Source organism: Toxorhynchites rutilus, chromosome 2 (assembly GCF_029784135.1).
Source record: "Toxorhynchites rutilus septentrionalis strain SRP chromosome 2, ASM2978413v1, whole genome shotgun sequence".
NCBI classification, from domain to species: domain Eukaryota; kingdom Metazoa; phylum Arthropoda; class Insecta; order Diptera; family Culicidae; genus Toxorhynchites; species Toxorhynchites rutilus.
This window is the reverse complement of record NC_073745.1, coordinates 71,155,525-71,175,559: the sequence shown is the minus strand read 5'-3', so window position 1 is coordinate 71,175,559 and position 20,035 is coordinate 71,155,525. Positions and strand designations below refer to the sequence as shown.

Below are 20,035 nucleotides of genomic sequence, written 5' to 3'. Positions count from 1 at the left end.
GTCCATGCCTCTGCTTCACTTTTTGTACATATGATTCTGATTTTCCAACCTTTCGAGCCACATTTCTAACTGAAAGGTTGGGATATTTCTCAATAATGGCAACCACCTTTCGGTCCATCTGTCGGGAGAATACTTTTCGATTTGTTCCGCTTCCAACCTTCCGATCCACAGTTAAGCGCTGGTCAAACGATTTGCACACATTAAACGCGGTACTCTTCGGTAGTTTTAGCTTTTTGGCGAGATCGCGTACCGACAGTGTTGGATTTTGCTGCCGTTCGCGCAAAATGCGTTTGCGTACTTCCACTTGATTCGACACCATTTTACCAAAATGAAGAAGAATGTAAACATGTTGGACATCGAAATAAAGGGGAGGGTTTCAGCTGTCATAAAAGTGAAATATTTCATTGATTAGTGAAATATTTCATAAACTACACTGAAAGAAAAGTGTCCGAAATTTAACGTGGACAGACTTTATGTTCTCATGTTTCGCCATCTTTTTATTTTGACTATTGTTTATTTTTCACAAACATTGGAAATACAGTGTTGTCATTTTTTCATATCCTCTTTCACCAGAGTGGATTGCCGATGTTCTAAATTTAATCGAAGAAATACTGTATGTACCCTGTGGTCAAGTTCTAACTAAAAAGAATAAGTTATAATGTAAATATAGAAGAAATAATTATACAGTCGATGTGTTCGTCAAAAACAAAAAAACTTGTATCCACAGACCACTCTATTATCTGTTTAGGAAATCCGGTTCCATTATCTAACGGTTAAACTTTTTAATTCTTCATTTTAGAATCACCGAAACCGATATAGAACGGCTCCCCAGTACTTACAACAATTTCCAATGTAAACCCAACAAAATTGTGTCGAGGGCCAACCACTCAGCCAGAGTGACAAAGATCTCTCTCGATTGAAATAATAAAAATCATAATTCTATTATCGTTCCAATTTGCCCCGCCTTCCCACTCTTCATCACATCCCACTCCACCCACACAGCTCAATCTCCAAATCTCAATATCCAATGAAGTGATTCAATTTACTACCGAAAGAACATCTTCTCCAGCTTTCCCATTATGGGGTTTTTATGGGTGCGGTGATTTTTCCCATCTTTTATTTAAAGCTTCCACTCTCTGGCGTACATTGGGTTGGTGCGTTGTGTCTCTCGGTGCACAGATCTGCTTATGATATTTTCTCTTATCAAACGAGCCGCTTTATCCCTACACCACCCCTCTTCCCCCTCCCCATTTGTTACCACAGCAGTAAATTGCTTACATTGTCAATGAATGAAAAGGAGCTTTCGTCGGTTAGAGTAGCTCTCGTCGGGTTGTACCCCACCACCAGCAGAAACGCGCACGCAAATTGAATCCCTTGCGAGCAATTTACGCGGGATACTATCGAGCGTGGAGGAGGGAGGAGGGTCTTTGACTATGTCATCGGTGCTGCGTTATCAGGGTGAAATTTTATGACAATTTGATTTAGGTTTGCTGGTTGTGTGGGACGGAGACGGTCTGGAGAGGTCAATTTTGATGCTTCCTGCCTGCTGTAGCCTGCAAGGGCAACCCTTTAGAAAGTTGTCATTAACAGTTACTCATTGATGGCGAGTTGCTTGATTATGACATTATTTGAGCTTTGGAGAGGCCTTCTCAGATTGATACTTTGATAATTGATTCAGTGTAATTTTGATCTCATTTTTTGTTTGTTTTCACTTGAGATCGGACATGGCAGTTGAAAGCAGTGGTTCGATGTAAATGTGAACCCATTTCTAATCGATCTGAAATTTAGAGAACATTTTATGAACGATTACACAAACTTAGCTGAAGAAGTTATTCAACTTTTTTTTTCTATTAATCATGTTTTCACCCAGTCGCCGACCGCTTCCATCCAACAGAGCACAAACTGATACTCCCCGACTTTCGTTGGCTAGGGACCAAAAGCAGTGCAAGGCCGCGTCGAGCGTTAAAATTTATGACAAACCGCCAAAAGCGATGGGTTAACACAGCGCATCCAAAAGTCCCGGCAAGCGATTTATATTCATCCCTCAGGGAAGGGGCAAGAAACAGACCAACCGAAGAAAAAAAAAGCTGTCGCTAAATGAGGTGACGAAAGGCAGCAAATATACTTCCGTCCCGTTCAACAATCCGTGAAATGAAAAATGTCGAGAAAAATTGAGCAAGCAAGAACTGACGCCGGCAAGTGCGGAAGGCTTTTTTCTATCATTTATGTGTTCATCAGCTGCGATAATCTGAGACCGATTACGGTTTAGTCCACGAATGAGGAGAAACATCGCTGGGGGGACGACAGAGATTAGCGACATCTCAAATAATACCAAACTTATCATATCGGCTGGTGGAAACTTTGCTATTCTTCTCGAGCCGCAATCATTCACTAGAATGAGTGATAAATTTCGAACAAAAAAGCCGGTTCTCTCATCCGCTTTCTGAGTATTAACACTTTACGGACCGCTCATGAGTTTTCTCGCTTTCGAGTTCTCTCTTTACGGACTTGTGTGAAATTAGCGGATAAAAGTTTCGGATGCGTGCAAGTTTCTGTTCAACGTCTTGCTGGTTTTCCTGAATAATGAATTATTTTAATTGAAATAAATTGATAGTTTATCAAGTAACCTCTTTCACAATCATTAGATAGAGAAATGAATCATTCATCTTTCCACATAATTCATTTTTTTCTTGATCGTGACAGAGAAAAGTTATAGACTGAAACGTGAGCATGGGTCAATATAGGAAAATATACAGAATTTTGAATTTAAAAAAAAATTGTTCTAATAGAGTTATAAAACATTTTAAAGCATAATTTACATGGATTTACACGGAATATTTTACAGAGAAATTTGTATCTCGATGTATGTAGATATAGTGGACAAAAATATCGGGAAGAAATGAGAAATCGATTTCTTTCTGTTTTTTCAAAGATAGCAAATCCAATTAACGTTATCAACTATCTTTCATTTGATTTCTATAACGTTGTTGTAGTACCATTCAGTACAAATATACAGTGATAGACATTTGTTTAGTCGCACTGAAACAACAACAAGGAATGTTCTTTTTATCGGGATACTTATTTGCTGTAGTGGAAGTATATTTAAGTCAATTTTATTGAAAGGACGCGCGTCACAATCACACACACACACACACACACACACAAGGCGGCATCGGTGGATATAAACATTCAAACGTCGTTTTCCTCCGAGACATATGCTTAGCCGCAGGGCATAAAAATCAGGTTTTCGCATAATCACCAAGCCTTTATCTGTCTTTTTTGAAAAAATACTTGGGAATGTTAAATTTACAAGGTAAATATTAGATGTGCAACGTAAGTAGTTGGTCAGATTAGTGATCTACGTAGAATTTAAAGGAATGGCGAAAGGTATTCTACTGACGGAAGAGGGGCGTAAAATAATAAAGATATTCAGTGAACAACAGTTTTCTAATCGCTCGATCGTAACAAAAATTGGTCGATCTGAGAAAGTGGTACGGAATTTCTTTAAATAGTGCCTGAAATATGGGATACAGCGACCAACAAATGGGTACACCAAAGTTACTTTGCGTTTTAAATGTCGAATAAGACAAGAAGCAACCAAGAAACGATGTCCTGCTCATACATTAAGGCAGTATCGGTTGTTCCAGTAACAAAGAGGCATATTGCGTGCATCTTGAACGAGTCACCAAACATAATGTGGAAGAAACTTCAAGGGAAGCCGAAACTGATCGCCACCCATGAGCAGAACCATCTCATTTTCGCCCGGCAACACATGGAATGGAAACTGGAATGGAGAAATGTTGTATTTTCCGGCGAAAAAAGCTAATTTGGATGGCCCGGACTGTTACAGTTGCTATTGGTACAATTTAAGTCGACGGAATGTCGTGAGAGCGAAGCGAAACTTTGGGGCGGAAGTTTGACAGTGTGGGGAGCCTTTTCCTATCACAGCAAAATTCCCATTTGTTTCATTTTCACCCGAATGAACTCCAAAAGTATCTTCAATTATTGGAGGACGTTTTGATTGGCCATATTGAGAATAACGCTACCGAGGATAACGTTTTATCAGCAGGATAATGCATAGATCCACGTTTCCAAGCAATCGAAGGCATGGTATGCTGAGAAGGACATTCCGCTTCTTGAATGACCTGCTTGCAGTCGTTTGCGTTCCCACAGAGAATCTATGAAGAATCTTGGCCGAGATGGTTTATGCAAACGGATGACAATTTGACAACATTTCCAGCCTCAAGGCAGTAATTCAGGAGCGTTGGGCTATAATCAACATGGCAACACTTTAAAAGCTGTCTGACTCGATGCCAAAACGTTTTCAAAATGATCCGAAATGGAGGTGGACATACTAAATATTAGCTACCGATTGGACTCGAAATTTGCGGCACAAATGTTCTTTTATTGAAATTTTAGGATGCGAGTAAACGAATGAATGTCCACCCTGATTCCATATATTTCAATTACTTAGAAAACAAAAAGAGAATTTATTCTTTTTTTTTTTAGAATGAATTCGATGAAAATAAACAACAATAGTCTTTTATGAACAAAACTGTACAAATAATTCACTTATTTTTAAAAATATTAAGAAAAAATAGGGTGCGACTAAACGAATGTCTACCACTGTTCGAACGAAAAATTTCGAATTCGTATTTGATGATGAATAGTTTAATAAATAATCATCGAAAAACAGTTTTGAAAACTCCAATAAATTCTATACACACAGAATTATCTTATTTTCTAGTTTGGTACCCTAGAAAAATAAGGTAACCATACTGCTGGTGATAATGTTTGGGGAACTTTTTACGAACCCATGGAAAATAAAAGTCATGGAACTCATGGAAAAAAGAATAAAAAAAAGGAATTAAAAAGAATGTTTAAACTAATTAAATATTTTCGTACCGCATAGGTCTCGTAGTTTTCTGAAAAAAATACAAATATCAGAAACCGAACATACGAACATATTTAAATATAAATAAAAACGGCACTGAATTTCAAAATTTGAAAAAAAACTAAATTTGGGAATATATATTTTTTGTACCGTGCAACATTGTTAAAATTCTGAAAAAAATCACACATATCTATAAAAGGCGAAGGAACACATTTAAATACGAATTAGAGTAGTACTGAATCTCTAAATCCTGAAAAAAAACAATATTTCAAGATTTTTTTCAGTACTTCAATTTTTTAGGAATTTTTTTTAATTATATTTTTCGATATATCGATATTTCGATATTTCGATATATCATGATGCACTTTCGAAATTTTTTTTTCAAACTTTTATCTCGAAGCTATTGAGAATGGCGGGCTAAAAATTGAAAGGTATGTTTATCACCGTAGATCCTATGATGAATTACAAAGGGATTCGAAAAATTACTGTACAATATTTTCCACAGAGCTGGTGATTTGGTTTGGGGGCACTTTTTACTTCCATACCCAGCCAGACCCTTTTTCCCCGTACAACTCGTGAACGTTTCGGCCAATAACTTTTCTCATACCCTTTTCCGACCAATGAAAATGTTGCCAAAGATAAATAAAAATATTCTCTATCGAATGAGTACTATCTCAAAAATGTGTTTTGGGCCCTTTTAAATAACTATTTTAAATTTTCTTTAAACTACAGTAGAACCCCCATTATCCGCGGAATAGTCTGGCAAGGTCAATAGATCAAGAAAATCGCGGATAACACAATAAATGACTAAAAATGAGATGCAAACACAAAAAAAATTGTTTAGCATGATAACTTTGTTTTATCAATACAAGAATCATTAAACTATCCATCTCTAAGATCATGTACATGTGGTCAAATAATGTGAAATCCATGACCAAAACAAAAAAGCACAAGCCTACCATTCAATGATAAATTTCGGACTAGTCCATAGAATTACTAAGGAACTCGCTTTCGCGGATTAACCGCATCGCGGATCATCCGCTAGCGGATAATCAGGGTTCCACTGTAATTAATTTCACCCATACAAGTTGTACAGATTTTGACCTATAACTTTTCTTAGACCCTTTTTCGACCAATGAAAAGTTGGCTAAAGCTAGATAAAAATATTCTCTATCGATTGAGTATTATCTCAAAAATGTGTGTTGGGTCCTTTCAAATAACTTTTTCCAATATTCTTTGAATTTATTAATTTACCTCCTACAACTTGTATACGTTTTGGCCCATTACTTTTCCCAGACCCTTTTTCGGCCAACAAAAATTTGACTGAAAATGGATAAAGATATTCTCTATCCAATGAGTATTACAGTTTACTGTGATTGCTTGGTAAGTGTTTCGGAGTTGACTATAAAATAAAATCAAGTATAATATAATTTTCGTTCAAAAAATTACAAAATATAGTGTCCGAAATTTGAATTCAATCCATCCGAAATATGAATTCAATCTATCCGAAATTTGATTTAGTGTCCGAAGTTTGATTTTTATTCGCTTCATTTGAAAAGCATTTTATTCGATGATTTTTTTTATGTTTTCAATCAAATAGGCACCAAAGTAGAAAACTTAAAAGCATATTGAACTAATTTATTAAAAATATCAACCAAATAACACCTGTGCATAAAGTTTAGACCTGTTTTCTGCATCATATGCCTTAAGCGTCCGAAATATGATTCAGAACGGTATATTGACCCATGCTCACGTTTCAGTTTATAACTATTCTCTGTCACGATCAAGAAAAAAATGAATTATGTGGAAAGATGAATGATTCAATTCTCTATCTAATGAGAATGATTTTTGTTAATTGATAAACAATCAATTTATATAAACGTTGAACATAAACTTGCACGCAACAAAAACTTTTATCCGCTGAACTTTCATCTGTTAACTTCACACAAGTCAAAACGTGCGGTCACAGGCGTATGTCTTACAGATTTCTTTCCGGTCCTTAATGTGTTAATATCGACTAAAACCGCTTCTACGATTTGCTCCCCCGGTCGAATTGTTATCCTTTCACACATCCTGGATCCGATGTAATAAAGAAACTGGTTAAACGCGGTCCAGAGAGGAGTAAATGACTTCTAAATTGCGTTTCTCCACCCCTAGCAGGACAACATGGCTTCGAGCTCCTAGAACCCATCACATCTCCGAGGCGTCTACATTCTGAGCAAGCTCTAAATAAGCACCTCGTTATCACGTGTCCTTTCGCATTCGAACGCGCCAGTTTGGATTTCGCATGTGATAGATTCTCTTTTTGTGGGATGGTTTTTGTGGGTTTTTGGATGACGGCTGAACCGAGGGTAAATTAGCATACGCCCCAACTGAGCGCCTGGGGGATGGGTTTCTTCCGATGTGACCTGCTTTCCGTTTTTTCTGTTGCTCGTGGGTAAAATCCTTTTTTCTCTCCGCCCCTTGGGTTACTTACTGAATGGGCGGTAAAAGCAATCGCTTAGCTGATCCCAACCTAGACGATAAATGTCGTTTGTAGTATTCCGTCTCTCGGGATTTCGGGTAAAATCAAGCAGATAACAGCTCCTAATACCGTTGTGTTCTCCTTTCACCATGTGTGCCTGAAGAATTATATCCCATTAGGTGCGAAATTGTCCATCTGATTCGATCGTAAATCTTGTGACATTTGTGGCTTGATATATACCCCAGTGTAAACAAGAAGTCGCTTTGCGACTAAAAAGAGATTTGATAAATTGAGTGAAATCAATTCATGACTCGTCAATTCATCAAAATTTTCACCCCTCAACAAATACAACATACGAACAACCCATCAGCGTGGCGAAGGTGTTGGCAATTTTATCGTACCAACTTCGTTTCAACCCCTAGGGTACGGAAAGCCACGTGAAACGTGAAACGAATGAAAAGAATCGCTTCAGGTGGCAGGCATTTAATTTGTCCACTACAATTAAGCGGAAGTTTAATTTCCTGCAAATGGGTCGACTGTATGCAACATGGAGTCGCGCTTAAAAAGTTCTCACGATGACGTTGTGCAAATGAAAAAAAGAGCAGTTCACTAATAGCTTCCCAATGTGGGATCCATTAGGAGGTGAGAAATGCAACGAACGAGGCCTGATAATAAATGTAGCGTTAATTAATCACACACTTTGGCCTTGTGCTGCGATAAATATTCCGACCATTACAGGATTGAATCGCTCCAGTAAATTCATGGTGGTTAAACGATATGCTTACGGTTAGCGAATCTGACAGAGCACAATAATTTGTAACAATCTCTTCGCTAGCAACCAGTCCGCATCCAATCGAATTCTCATCATTCGACGAGAAAATCCTGTTTCAGCGGGATCCTCAGAGTAAATCCTCGAATAATTACCACAGAAAGCAAGGGGCAAAAATCTAAACAACTTTCATACCCGTCAACATGCCAACAGAGACCCCCTCCCTCTCCATTTCCCGAAGGGGTTGTCAGCCTTTTGGCACTTTGTACGAATAGCTTGCTCGGTGTACAGAGCAAAGATATGAGATGTATTCAATTAATTTCTTGTTCTCTCTAGGATTCCGATACAATGGAACAACTCTCCAAGAGGACAATGCGCTTTCAATGGCCAATGCTGCGGACAGCATATTGTTATTGCTGGCCGTCCCACACCCATTAGGACTTGGCCGGGTTTCCAGCGCAGATAATGGGGCCATATCATCATCGCATACCATCGCAACGTTTCCATAGTGAATAGTCTCCTGGCTTATTGCGTTTTATTTTAGTAGTTGCTTGTTTTCTTTTTTTTGAGCTGAATGATTTTTGTAGCGTTTTGTTTCTGGCGGAGCAATGTTATGCTTCAACTGCAATCATCAAAATGAGTTCTTTTGGGAGTATGAGTGAAAAAGAATGTGAAGAGTATTCATTATGAGAAATTGTTCTTTTTTTTATCAAGTCATGCTTTCTCAGACAAACAGTTATGATGTATACTTGGTAATCAATTACAATCTTAAGGAGACCTTTTATCAGCGACCTTTATTTTCTCTGTATTATAGTGACTTTCAACACCTTTGGCAGGTTCGTCACTTTTACCATCCATTTTGGAAGAATGTCGGGAGTGAGAATTGCACTCGTGATCTTTAGCGTAAGAAGTACCACTACGCCAGATCGCATCCTAACATTTATCAGCGAACATTTTACATTCTGTTTTATTCTATAAAGGATGCATTAGTTTTGAATAAAAGATTATCGAACTTCCTTTCCCGATTCAGTTGAAGATGTTGGGGAATGTAGATCTAATTTTCAATTATAACTCCTACTTCAGAATTGATGAAGCTTAATTCGTTCCGTTGCATGGAAAACTCATTTTTTTTATTTGAATAATGAAATGAATTAATACATTATTCAAAATATTGGTGATCACTAGCCACTACTTTTCCCAATCATTCTGACAAATTGCGGATATTATAAAGCGGGTGAACCACAATTTCCCATTCGCTATTTTCCAAATAGTTTTCAACTCGAACAACATGAGTCTCACGAACGTTGTTATTGTTCGCGACGAACGCGACCCGAGCCAGCTGCAGACGAACAGGGGGAGAACGATGATGTAATCGGAAGAAACGAAGATGTAATCGGCTGCACTCGTCGATGCAGTCGTACACACATACATAGCGAGAAGTGTAGTTTTAAGTTTTTCTTTTTCTTATTCTGTTAGTGCGTAAGGATGTGTAGATTTAAGTTTTTCCTCATTCTGTTTGTGACAATTAAAGGAGTAGGATCTTAAATTGAAATTGCCTTATTTTGAAGAAGTGTCCCAGTGAAGCAGCAGCAGTGAAATCCAATCTGGTCAACAGGGCGACCAACGTAATTTCCATCCTCCGTTGTCTTGTGAGTCACCGGGCGACAAACAAGCAACGAACGTGTTCGATCCTGTCGTCCTTTTGCCAGCATCGTGTTGTGCAGCGGTTAATGGCGTGTTTTAGCCGCTGAAATTTCTCTGCTAGTTCTGCTGTGTGCCGCTAAAAGTTAGGGTGAAAATTGACTTTATTTTGTGTTGTTTTACGGCGAATGTGCGCCGTGGTCCTTCGACGAGTCAGAGCAAGCTGCGATCTGAGTGTGCGATCGTCAGCGACTTTGTGTTGTGTTGAGACAAAGCATTTGGTCCCATGCGAACCGGATAATTACCAGTGTGATACGTGTATTCGCGATTATTAAAGGATTTGAGTGTGATACATCCTTCCGCGATTAATAAAGTGTGAGCCTTCATACGCAGTGTGAACTTCCGAACAGTGTTATTTTGAAGTTTTGAACATTTGAGTTGTGTTAGCGAAAGTGTTGCCATTTGAGAGCAATTGAGAGAAACCATGGAGCAATTTAAACAATTAGTTTACCAGAGAGGCCGAGTGCAGGCGCGAGTATCGGTGATTATCAACAAGCTAAGTGATGCGATAGAGCAAAACGATAATACCAACTTATCGCAGTTAAAAGCGTATGAGAAGAAGCTAGAGTTGCATTATGCGGAGTATATGGCGAAACATGATTTGATCATGGCTCAGTGTCCCAGTTTTGGGAAAACAGAAGACCAGGACGAAAAGTTGGATGAGTTTGACAGCATTCATACTGATGCTTTGGAGAAGCTCAATCATCTGTTGGATTTCTTTCGTGCCGATTCAACACATAACAACCGTAGATCTCCTCAAGTTATTGTTACCCAACAACCTCTGAAGACGCCGATTCCGACATTCGACGGAAAGTATGAAGCGTGGCCAAAGTTCAAGGCGCTGTTTAATGATTTGGTAGGTAAGTGTGGTGATTCCGATGCAACAAAACTGCAATACCTTGACAAAGCGTTAATTGGTGAAGTTTCCGGCATCCTGGATGCCAGAATCATTAACGACAACAACTATCAACAAGCGTGGCAGTTGTTAGAGGAGCGGTTTGAGAACCCGCGAGTGATCATCGACACCCACATTTCCGGTTTATTGTCGATGAAACCAATATCTAAGCAGTGCTGGAAAGAACTGAGAAACTTGATCGACAATTGCAATCGTCATGTAGAGGGGCTGCGATTTATGGAGCAAAGCGTCGATGGGACAGCTGGTCTTATCGTTGTGAAGCTGCTGACATCTTGCCTCGATGGAGAAACGAGAAAGCAGTGGGAACAAACTTTGGAACATGGGGAACTTCCGAACTTTGATGAATCCCTAAAGTTTCTCAGGAATTATTGTCAGGTCCTCGAAAGGTGTGAGATAGATAAGACGTCCTCTTCAAACGTAGCCAAAAAACTTCCTAAGTCGGGGAAGCCCAGCTGGTCACCGAGAACATCTCATCCAGCGACATCCGTTCCATCAGATAGCGTGTGTGACGTGTGCACAGGGTCGCACCTTAATTACAAGTGTCCTTCTTTCCTGAAAATGAATGTTGGTCAGCGTGTCAGCAAGGTGAAGCAAATTGGGATGTGTTTCAACTGTCTTCGTAAAGGCCATCAAATTCGAGACTGTCCTTCAGATAAGTCATGCTCGAAGTGTGGTAAAAAGCACCACACAATGTTGCACTTTGAGCGCGAATTTTGTACCGAACCTAAGTCGCAAAGTTCAAATACTTCGGAAAAGACAGCATCAGTGTCAGCTATTCCCGAAAGTCCAGTGTCTACAGCATGTTCCAGCATTCAACGACCAACAAAACAAGTTCTTTTGATGACTGCGTTGGTGAGTGTAGCATCAAAAAGTGGGAAAATATTTAAGCTACGTGCCCTTCTCGATTCCGGGTCTCAAGTTAACCTGGTATCTGAGTCTGCTATTCACTTACTGGCGCTTCCAAAGTATCCTGCGAACGTTCCAGTTATTGGTGTAGGTGGTGCCAAGTCTAGAATCCTACATCATGTGATTATGCGCCTATTTTCCGACTATACTGGGTTCCAAAGTGACGTGGACTGTTTAGTGACAAGAAAAGTGACAGGAAAAGTTCCTTCTGCTCCAGTTGACATTTCTGAATGGAATATTCCGCCAGGTATTGTGTTAGCCGATCCAATGTTTAATGAGCCAAGAGATGTGGATCTGTTGATCGGGGCCGAACTATTTTTCCAAATTTTGAGACAAAATCAACTGAAATTGGCCGAAGGTCTTCCAAGCTTGTACGAGACACAATTTGGATGGGTTTTTGCTGGTGCTCTCAAGTACGAGACCGAAGCTGTTAACGTGTTGTGTGCCACCAATGAGGATCCGTTGTTGAAAGAGATTCAAAGGTTTTTCGTGCAAGAAGAGCTTTTTGAGGAGAAAATGCCAACTAGTGAAGAACAACAGATAGAAGACCATTTTTGCAGAACGTATCGTCGTGATGAAGATGGTCGATTTGTGGTCCAATTACCTTTCCGCGAATCCATTAACCAACTAGGTAATTCCAGATCTTTAGCGATGAAGAGATTCCTGTCAAGTGAAAAGCGCCTATCCAATGATACAATTATGAAAGAGATGTACCAAACTTTCATCAAGGAATACCAGGACCTTGGCCATTGTCACGAGATTCACGAGGAGAACGATCCACCAGGACAGCAGAATTATTATTTTCCACATCATGCTGTACTCAAACCTTCAAGTACCAGCACAAAGCTACGTGTGGTATTTGATGGTAAGGCGAAGTCAAATGGATTATCCTTGAATGAAGTGCTAATGATCGGTCCCAAAATCCAAAACGATTTATTTGCCATACTACTGCGTTTCCGGAAACACATTTATGCATTTTCAGCAGATGTTGAGAAAATGTATAGGCAGGTGAAGATCGATCCAAAACAAACGAGATACCAAAGAATTTTCTGGCGTGACCAGCCCGCAGAAAAAATAAAAGTGTTAGAGTTGTCAACGGTAACCTATGGGACATCTCCTTCGTCGTTCTTAGCAGTGAGATCAATGGTTCAGCTGGCACGAGATGAGAGTAGAAACTTTCCTGCAGCTGCCGAAGTGATATTGGAAGACTGTTATATGGACGATATTCTGAGTGGTGCTTCAACGCTATCATCTGCGAAGCAATTGCGATGTGAAATTGAGCAACTTATGATGAACGGAAAGTTTCCTATTCGGAAGTGGTGTTCTAACAACAACGAGGTGCTCGATGGTGTTCCTGATCAAGATCGTGAGAAATTAGTGCACATAAAAGATTCTGGAGCGAGTGAAACGATTCGAACTTTAGGTGTTCTTTGGAATCCGAAAACTGACCAGTTCCTGTTTTGTAGAAGTCCAGAAACGATGCAATCCGATGCGAAAGTGACAAAAAGACATGTTCTATCCCAAATTGCCAAACTGTTTGACCCGCTCGGGCTCATATCACCAGTAATAGTGTCAGCCAAGTCCATTATGCAGCAATTGTGGGCTGCTGGGTTAGGATGGGATGAGGCCCTCGAAGGTGAGATGTTGAAAAGATGGATCGTGTTCCATCAGTCACTACCGCAGTTGAACGAGATACAAATTCCGAGATGTGTCGTAATCTCTGATGCTCATCGCATTGAAATTCATGGCTTTTCCGATGCGTCGTGCACTGCTTATGGCGCTTGTGTGTTTTTACGTTGTGTTCAAACGGAGCGAACAGTGTTATTTAGACTAGTGTGTAGCAAGTCCAGAGTTAGTCCTCTGCGTCGTCTTACTATGCCTAGACTTGAGCTGTGTGGCGCATTGTTATTGGCAAGATTGATCAACCTAGTGATACCTATTTTGAAAATAAAAGTGCATGATGTCAAGTTGTGGTCGGATAGTCAGATAGTGCTTGCGTGGATAAAAAAGGATCCCAATCAACTTCAAACCTACGTGAGAAATCGAGTTATAGAGATATATGGACTTACTAACGATTATGAGTGGAAGTATGTAAGATCTGAAAATAATCCAGCAGATCTGGTTTCCAGAGGCTGTCATCCAGAAAGTTTATGACGTTCTGACATGTGGTGGAATGGTCCGCCGTTTTTGCAAGCTACCAACTACGAAATTCTGGAGACACCAATATTACAAGATGACGAATTACCAGAAATGAGAAGACCGACTGTTAGTAATCCAGTGGTAAATTTTGAAGATGAACCAATATTTGAGCGGTGCGGCACGTTTTCAAAATTGCAACGTGTTTTGGCACAGGTGGTGAGATTCACTCGACTACTATGTATGGCGAAGGAAGAGCGAAACAAATCCCAATACATTTCTGTACAAGATATGCGGGATGCGATGGGATATATAGTACGAGTACTTCAGAATACTGCGCTAAATGAAGAGATCCAGTGTATTCAGAGAAATAAGTTACCCAAGCGACTTGCAAATCTTCAACCTTTTGTGGACGAGAAAGGATTTCTACGCGTCGGCGGACGTCTACAAAATTCTAAATTACCGTACGATGCCAAACATCAATTGCTTCTTCCACATAATCATCGGGTGACGGAGATGCTGATTCGACAATATCATGAGGAGAGACTTCACGAGGGACCATCCGGTTTGCTGGCAGCGATAAGACAAAAATTCTGGTTTGTAAAAGCTCGTTCTGTTATTCGAAAAGTGACACGCAGCTGCGTGAAGTGTTTTAGGGCCAATCCGAGAGCAGTGCAGCCATTAATGGGAAATTTACCAGAGGAACGTGTGACGTTAGCTGCAGCTTTCGAGCTCACCGGTGTGGACTATGCTGGTCCTGTTATAGTGAAAGAGGGAAGATACAAGCCGAAACATATTAAGGCGTACATCGCATTGTTTGTGTGCCTCACGACGAAAGCTATTCATCTCGAGTTGGTTTCGGATCTAACGACCGAAGCTTTTCTTGCCGCTTTGGATCGATTTATCAACCGACGTGGAATGGTTCGTAAAATTCTGTCGGACAATGCAACCAATTTTGTTGGCGCTGCTAAGGAGTTACACCAATTATTCGTGATGTTCCGTGAAGAAACTTCAAAGACTAGAATTGACGATTTTCTACTTAAACGTGAGATAGAATGGAAATTCATTCCGCCTAGAACCCCTAACTTTGGCGGATTGTGGGAGGCAAGTGTTAAAGTGGTCAAACGTCATCTACATCGTACGTTAGGCAGCGCAATTTTGACGTTCGAAGAGTTCGGTACCGTTTTAACGCATATCGAAGCTATAGTGAATTCCAGACCACTTTATGCGTTATCTGATGATCCCAACGAAACACTTCCGATAACTCCAGCTCATCTGATGTTTGGTGAACCGTTGGAGCCAGTTTTGAAACCATCGTATTCTGATATAGCAGTGAACCGTTTATCCCGACATCAGTATTTAAATCATTTACGTGATAGATTTTGGACAAAGTGGTCCCGTGATTATTTGTCGACGCTACAGTCAAGAGCTAAATGGACCGAAGGTGAGCCGAATATGAAAATGGATACTGTTGTGTTAATTATAGAAGATAATCAACCCGTTCAATCATGGAGATTGGGTAAGATTGTTGCACTTTACCCGGGAGGAGATAATGTGGTCCGAGTCGTTGATGTAAAGACAACGACAGGAGTTTTCCGACGATCTATCCGGAAGTTAGCACCTCTTCCTATATCTGATAACGATAACGAAGAGACGAAGGTTTCCGATTTGGAATGATATTCCAACCGACGGGAGTATGTTCGCGACGAACGCGACCCGAGCCAGCTGCAGACGAACAGGGGGAGAACGATGATGTAATCGGAAGAAACGAAGATGTAATCGGCTGCACTCGTCGATGCAGTCGTACACACATACATAGCGAGAAGTGTAGTTTTAAGTTTTTCTTTTTCTTATTCTGTTAGTGCGTAAGGATGTGTAGATTTAAGTTTTTCCTCATTCTGTTTGTGACAATTAAAGGAGTAGGATCTTAAATTGAAATTGCCTTATTTTGAAGAAGTGTCCCAGTGAAGCAGCAGCAGTGAAATCCAATCTGGTCAACAGGGCGACCAACGTAATTTCCATCCTCCGTTGTCTTGTGAGTCACCGGGCGACAAACAAGCAACGAACGTGTTCGATCCTGTCGTCCTTTTGCCAGCATCGTGTTGTGCAGCGGTTAATGGCGTGTTTTAGCCGCTGAAATTTCTCTGCTAGTTCTGCTGTGTGCCGCTAAAAGTTAGGGTGAAAATTGACTTTATTTTGTGTTGTTTTACGGCGAATGTGCGCCGTGGTCCTTCGACGAGTCAGAGCAAGCTGCGATCTGAGTGTGCGATCGTCAGCGACTTTGTGTTGTGTTGAGACAAAACAGTTATCATGGAATATTATCGACTCGAGCCTAGTCTGGACGTTTTCAACTCGTTTTAAACGGATCAATTGCTGCTTGTAGAAGTTTCCAGGGGTCGTGTGGCCAGGTTTTTGCAGCTCATAGTGGATCACAGCTTTTTGATCGTACCAAATACAGAATATTAATTATTTCAACGCAGTAAAAATTGAACTTGCTGTGTAAAACTCCAAGACCCGTGAACAATATTTGGTTGACATATTTCGACACTTCACGATTCAGCAAAATAATCTGTCGCCGTTGACAATTTATAGCACCTTGAGCCATCTTGTGGAAACGGAACGAATTAAATTGCACATCCAATTTTAATCAGAATTAGTTCACTTGTTCAACGTTACTATTCATTTCTAATATTATACCACATGATACTCATTTTTTTAAACTAATGGTGTTTTGTAAAATTTGTGCTTTAAAATTGTTTTTTTAATTCTACATTAAAAATTCACACGGTCTACATAAGGGGCTTTCCACGTACCATGTACCATTTTCCAAAAATGCCTTTTTCCAAAAATTCATTACTTTTGAAGCAGAACGACCGATTGCGATGATCAACATATCAAATTAAAGGCAATGAACACCCATTCCTCGCTATACGGCCGCTTTTTATACGGCTATTCGTTGAACAAGCTTGGAACCGATCCGATAGAGTTTGTATGCATTTGTATTTTGGGATAATTTATTCGTTATACGGCTTTTTTATTAGCGGTCCAGGAACGTATCTAGGCCGTAAAGCGAGGTATGGGTGTATTTGTTTTCTATAGTTTACATGGTCTCGGGTTCAATGGCGCTATTATTTAATTTTGCAATATTTATTTATGTTTTTTCTTGAAAGCTGAATTTTTTTTACATAACATATCCAAAATCACAGAGGCTTTTTTTTGTTCTTGTGTTATGATTTTTGAAAATTAACCGATGGTCGGAAAAATCAATTTTTACCCCTTTTTGCACCCCAAAAATTCATAACTTTTGAACTACTGGACCGATTCAGATGATTGACATATCAAATTTAAGCTATTCTTGTTTAGAAAATCATCACACTTGGGAAAAATAGAATTTTGTTTTCGTAATTATTGGTTGTTTTTCATAGTTTACATGGTTTAGGGACCAAGGGCACCATACTTTTTTTATATATTTTCTTGAAAGCTGAGGGTTTTTCACATACCATAACGAAATACCAGAGAGGTGTCTTCTTTCGTTTATGAGTTATGATTTTTTAAAGTTAACCATATTTCAATCATAATTATATCAATATTTCTATCGACTATACTACACATGTGCAACAATAATTCAATTTTCACGCAAGTGAGGTGTGAGGTAGGAAGCCTAACTCATTGTCTTCACATTGATATATTGAACATATGAGTTGGCCCAGTAGTTCAAAAGTTATGAATTTATGAAAACATTTTTGTCATTTTTGGGAAAAAAAATGGGGAAAAATTATTTTTCATGCCATCGGTTAACTTTGAAAAATTATAATTCAAGAACAAAAATAAGAAAATAATTACAAGAACAAAATCCATTTTTTTTTCGAGTGTTGTGTTTTTTCAGAGAATACTAGCTAATTGGGTTCAATTTGATATGTTGATCATCGGAATCGGTCGAGTAGTTCAAAAGTTATGAGCTTATGACAAAAGGGGAAAAATCGATTTTTGGACCACCCTAAAAAGGAAATGGGCACCCTAATAAAAAATAGAAAAATACGGATCTAATATTTTGTGATAAGGAACAAAACTACCGCTTTTCACGGAAATCTGAGAACCACTACACTCTGTCCAACTTCTATAAGACCAGGTGATGATTTTGCTGCTTTGTGTCATTGTAAACAAAAAATGCTTCAACTATATATTCTAGTGTGTAGGTATTGATGACAACCATACACTGCATGATTGTGTGCATGAAAATATGTGTGTATGCAAGCGCTGATCGTAAACAAATGTTTTGGTATTTTTTAAGTGTCAAGTCTCTATAAGACCAGTTACATTTTCCGCTGTTTTAGTTGTTTTGATCCATAAATCTGGAAAATGCCAAAGGGAAAAGTGCTTATGGAGAGAGAAGAAAATACCCGTTTAAAGGATATAAGTTAATATAAGAAACTGTTTTTCTAGGACCTCCATTTGATGTATCAAAAGAGTAAAAAATACAGATTTCTGAACAATGAATTAAATTCAAATGCAATCACTACAAACAATCACAGTCCTATGTCAATCTCCCGTCCGTGCCCCTAGGTTCAGACCCATCTATTTTTGTTCATAAAAATCACATGTAATCAAGACGAGTTTGGGTTTGTTGAAAAGCCTCAAGTGTCTAGTTGCTAGTGCTACCATAAGATGTTCAAATTATCCAAAGTTTTATGTTTTTTAACGATTTTCTTCAAAGAAAATTAAAATCATCGGTTGTTCAGCTCTGATCATGATTTGTCCGAAAAATGATTATGGTTTGTTCGGTTTTAGAAATCACACCTTTTGAATGAAGAAATTCAAATTTCCAAGTAGATGTAGAAATGCAACATTTGCTTAAGTTTACTGTCATCATATTGATCCATTCATAATTTAGACTATCTTCAGAATGTTGCCTTATCTTGTGCATTGTAAAGGTGAACAGCACTCAACACAGAGAACTTTATTCCTGCTAGGAACGAAAGAAACTGCTGCGCGCCAAGCGGCTGCCATAGTAATCATGTCGACAAACCAACATCAGTGCATCGGACAAACCATGACCATGATCAGAGTTGAAGTCATCGAGATGCATTGATTACATGACTTAAATAAGCTCCATCGGAGCAAGTTGAAACGGGTTGTTCGACGTTCAACTTGAAAGTTCTCCTAGAAAATCACTAAATCACTGAATTGAAATCTGTGTACACCATACACACGAGATAACAGATGATTTCCGATAGAAAATAGAGATTCACACTGGATGCTCCGAAAAATATAAATTTTCTATTTTTTAGTTTTCATATGCATTGTTTGAACTTGCCCTATAGAGCGAGGTAAGTTGAAACGCTAAAGTTAATGTGCGATTTTGCTTCTCGAATTATCTACAGCTGATTTATGAATCAAAAATTTGAAGAAATTACATAAAAAGTATTGGAAAGGAAGGGTTTCGGTATACGTTAGATGTAGGGGAGTAGTCTGATACACGCAAATTGGTCACTACATACTAGGAATTCATATACAAAACAATTAAATAAAGAAAACTATTTTAGACGCTTTTATTTCAGAAAAGAGCCACTCAAACGGTTTATGGGATCATAAAATTATTCAAATACTAGTTGACCCAGCAAAATTCGTCCCGCCCAAAATTTATTTTTTGTTATCACATCCACGTTTTCTTAGTAAGCGCACGTTCATGGGTACAATCGCAGAACTGTTCATTGATTGATCTTCTAATCTACCCTTTCAAATTACCTTCTACTGTAAAATTCTTAGTACTTCAACCAAAACTCGTGATTATAATACCAGATTATTTTCAGACACAATTCTATATGTTCATATAAAATAAAACATATGCGAATTGAATTTTTCGAATTTTCCCATTTTCCTTCAGAGTTTTCCGAATATTTTCAATTGTCATGTTTAGTTAAAATATGTGTATTATTTTTATGGGACCCTCTATCCATTCCAGAGGAGGGAGGGGTGTCATACCATCATAGAAAGATTTGCAATTTGCTTGTATAGTTCTCGAGTTATGCAACCACAACCCCCCCCCCCTCCTCCCTCTGAAGCCTCCATGCACAATTTTGGTTCCGTTTGCTTGATTGATTCTCGAGTACTGCAGTACCAAAACCCCCCCCTCCCCTTTGGGAGGGGGAGGAGTGTCAAACCACCATAGAAACATTTATTGACTCATAAAACCTACATATACCTAATTTGGTTCCTTTTGCTTGATTAGTTTTAGAGTAATGCAGAAAT

At 39.0% G+C, this 20,035-nt stretch overlaps 3 protein-coding genes across 6 annotated transcripts in view; all 3 read left to right on the top strand.

The window, feature by feature from the left end:
• LOC129769605 (gamma-aminobutyric acid receptor alpha-like) overlaps positions 1 to 20,035 on the top strand; it is a 152,686-nt gene that overhangs the window by 11,180 nt on the left and 121,471 nt on the right. The gene's annotated exons all lie outside the window — the stretch shown is intronic.
• LOC129765832 (uncharacterized) lies at positions 10,253 to 13,804 on the top strand. The gene has a single exon (XM_055766268.1). The coding sequence runs from the start codon at positions 10,253 to 10,255 to the stop codon at positions 13,802 to 13,804; it is 3,552 nt and encodes a 1,183-aa protein (XP_055622243.1).
• LOC129765831 (uncharacterized) lies at positions 13,814 to 15,463 on the top strand. Its single transcript, XM_055766267.1, has one exon. The coding sequence runs from the start codon at positions 13,814 to 13,816 to the stop codon at positions 15,461 to 15,463; it is 1,650 nt and encodes a 549-aa protein (XP_055622242.1).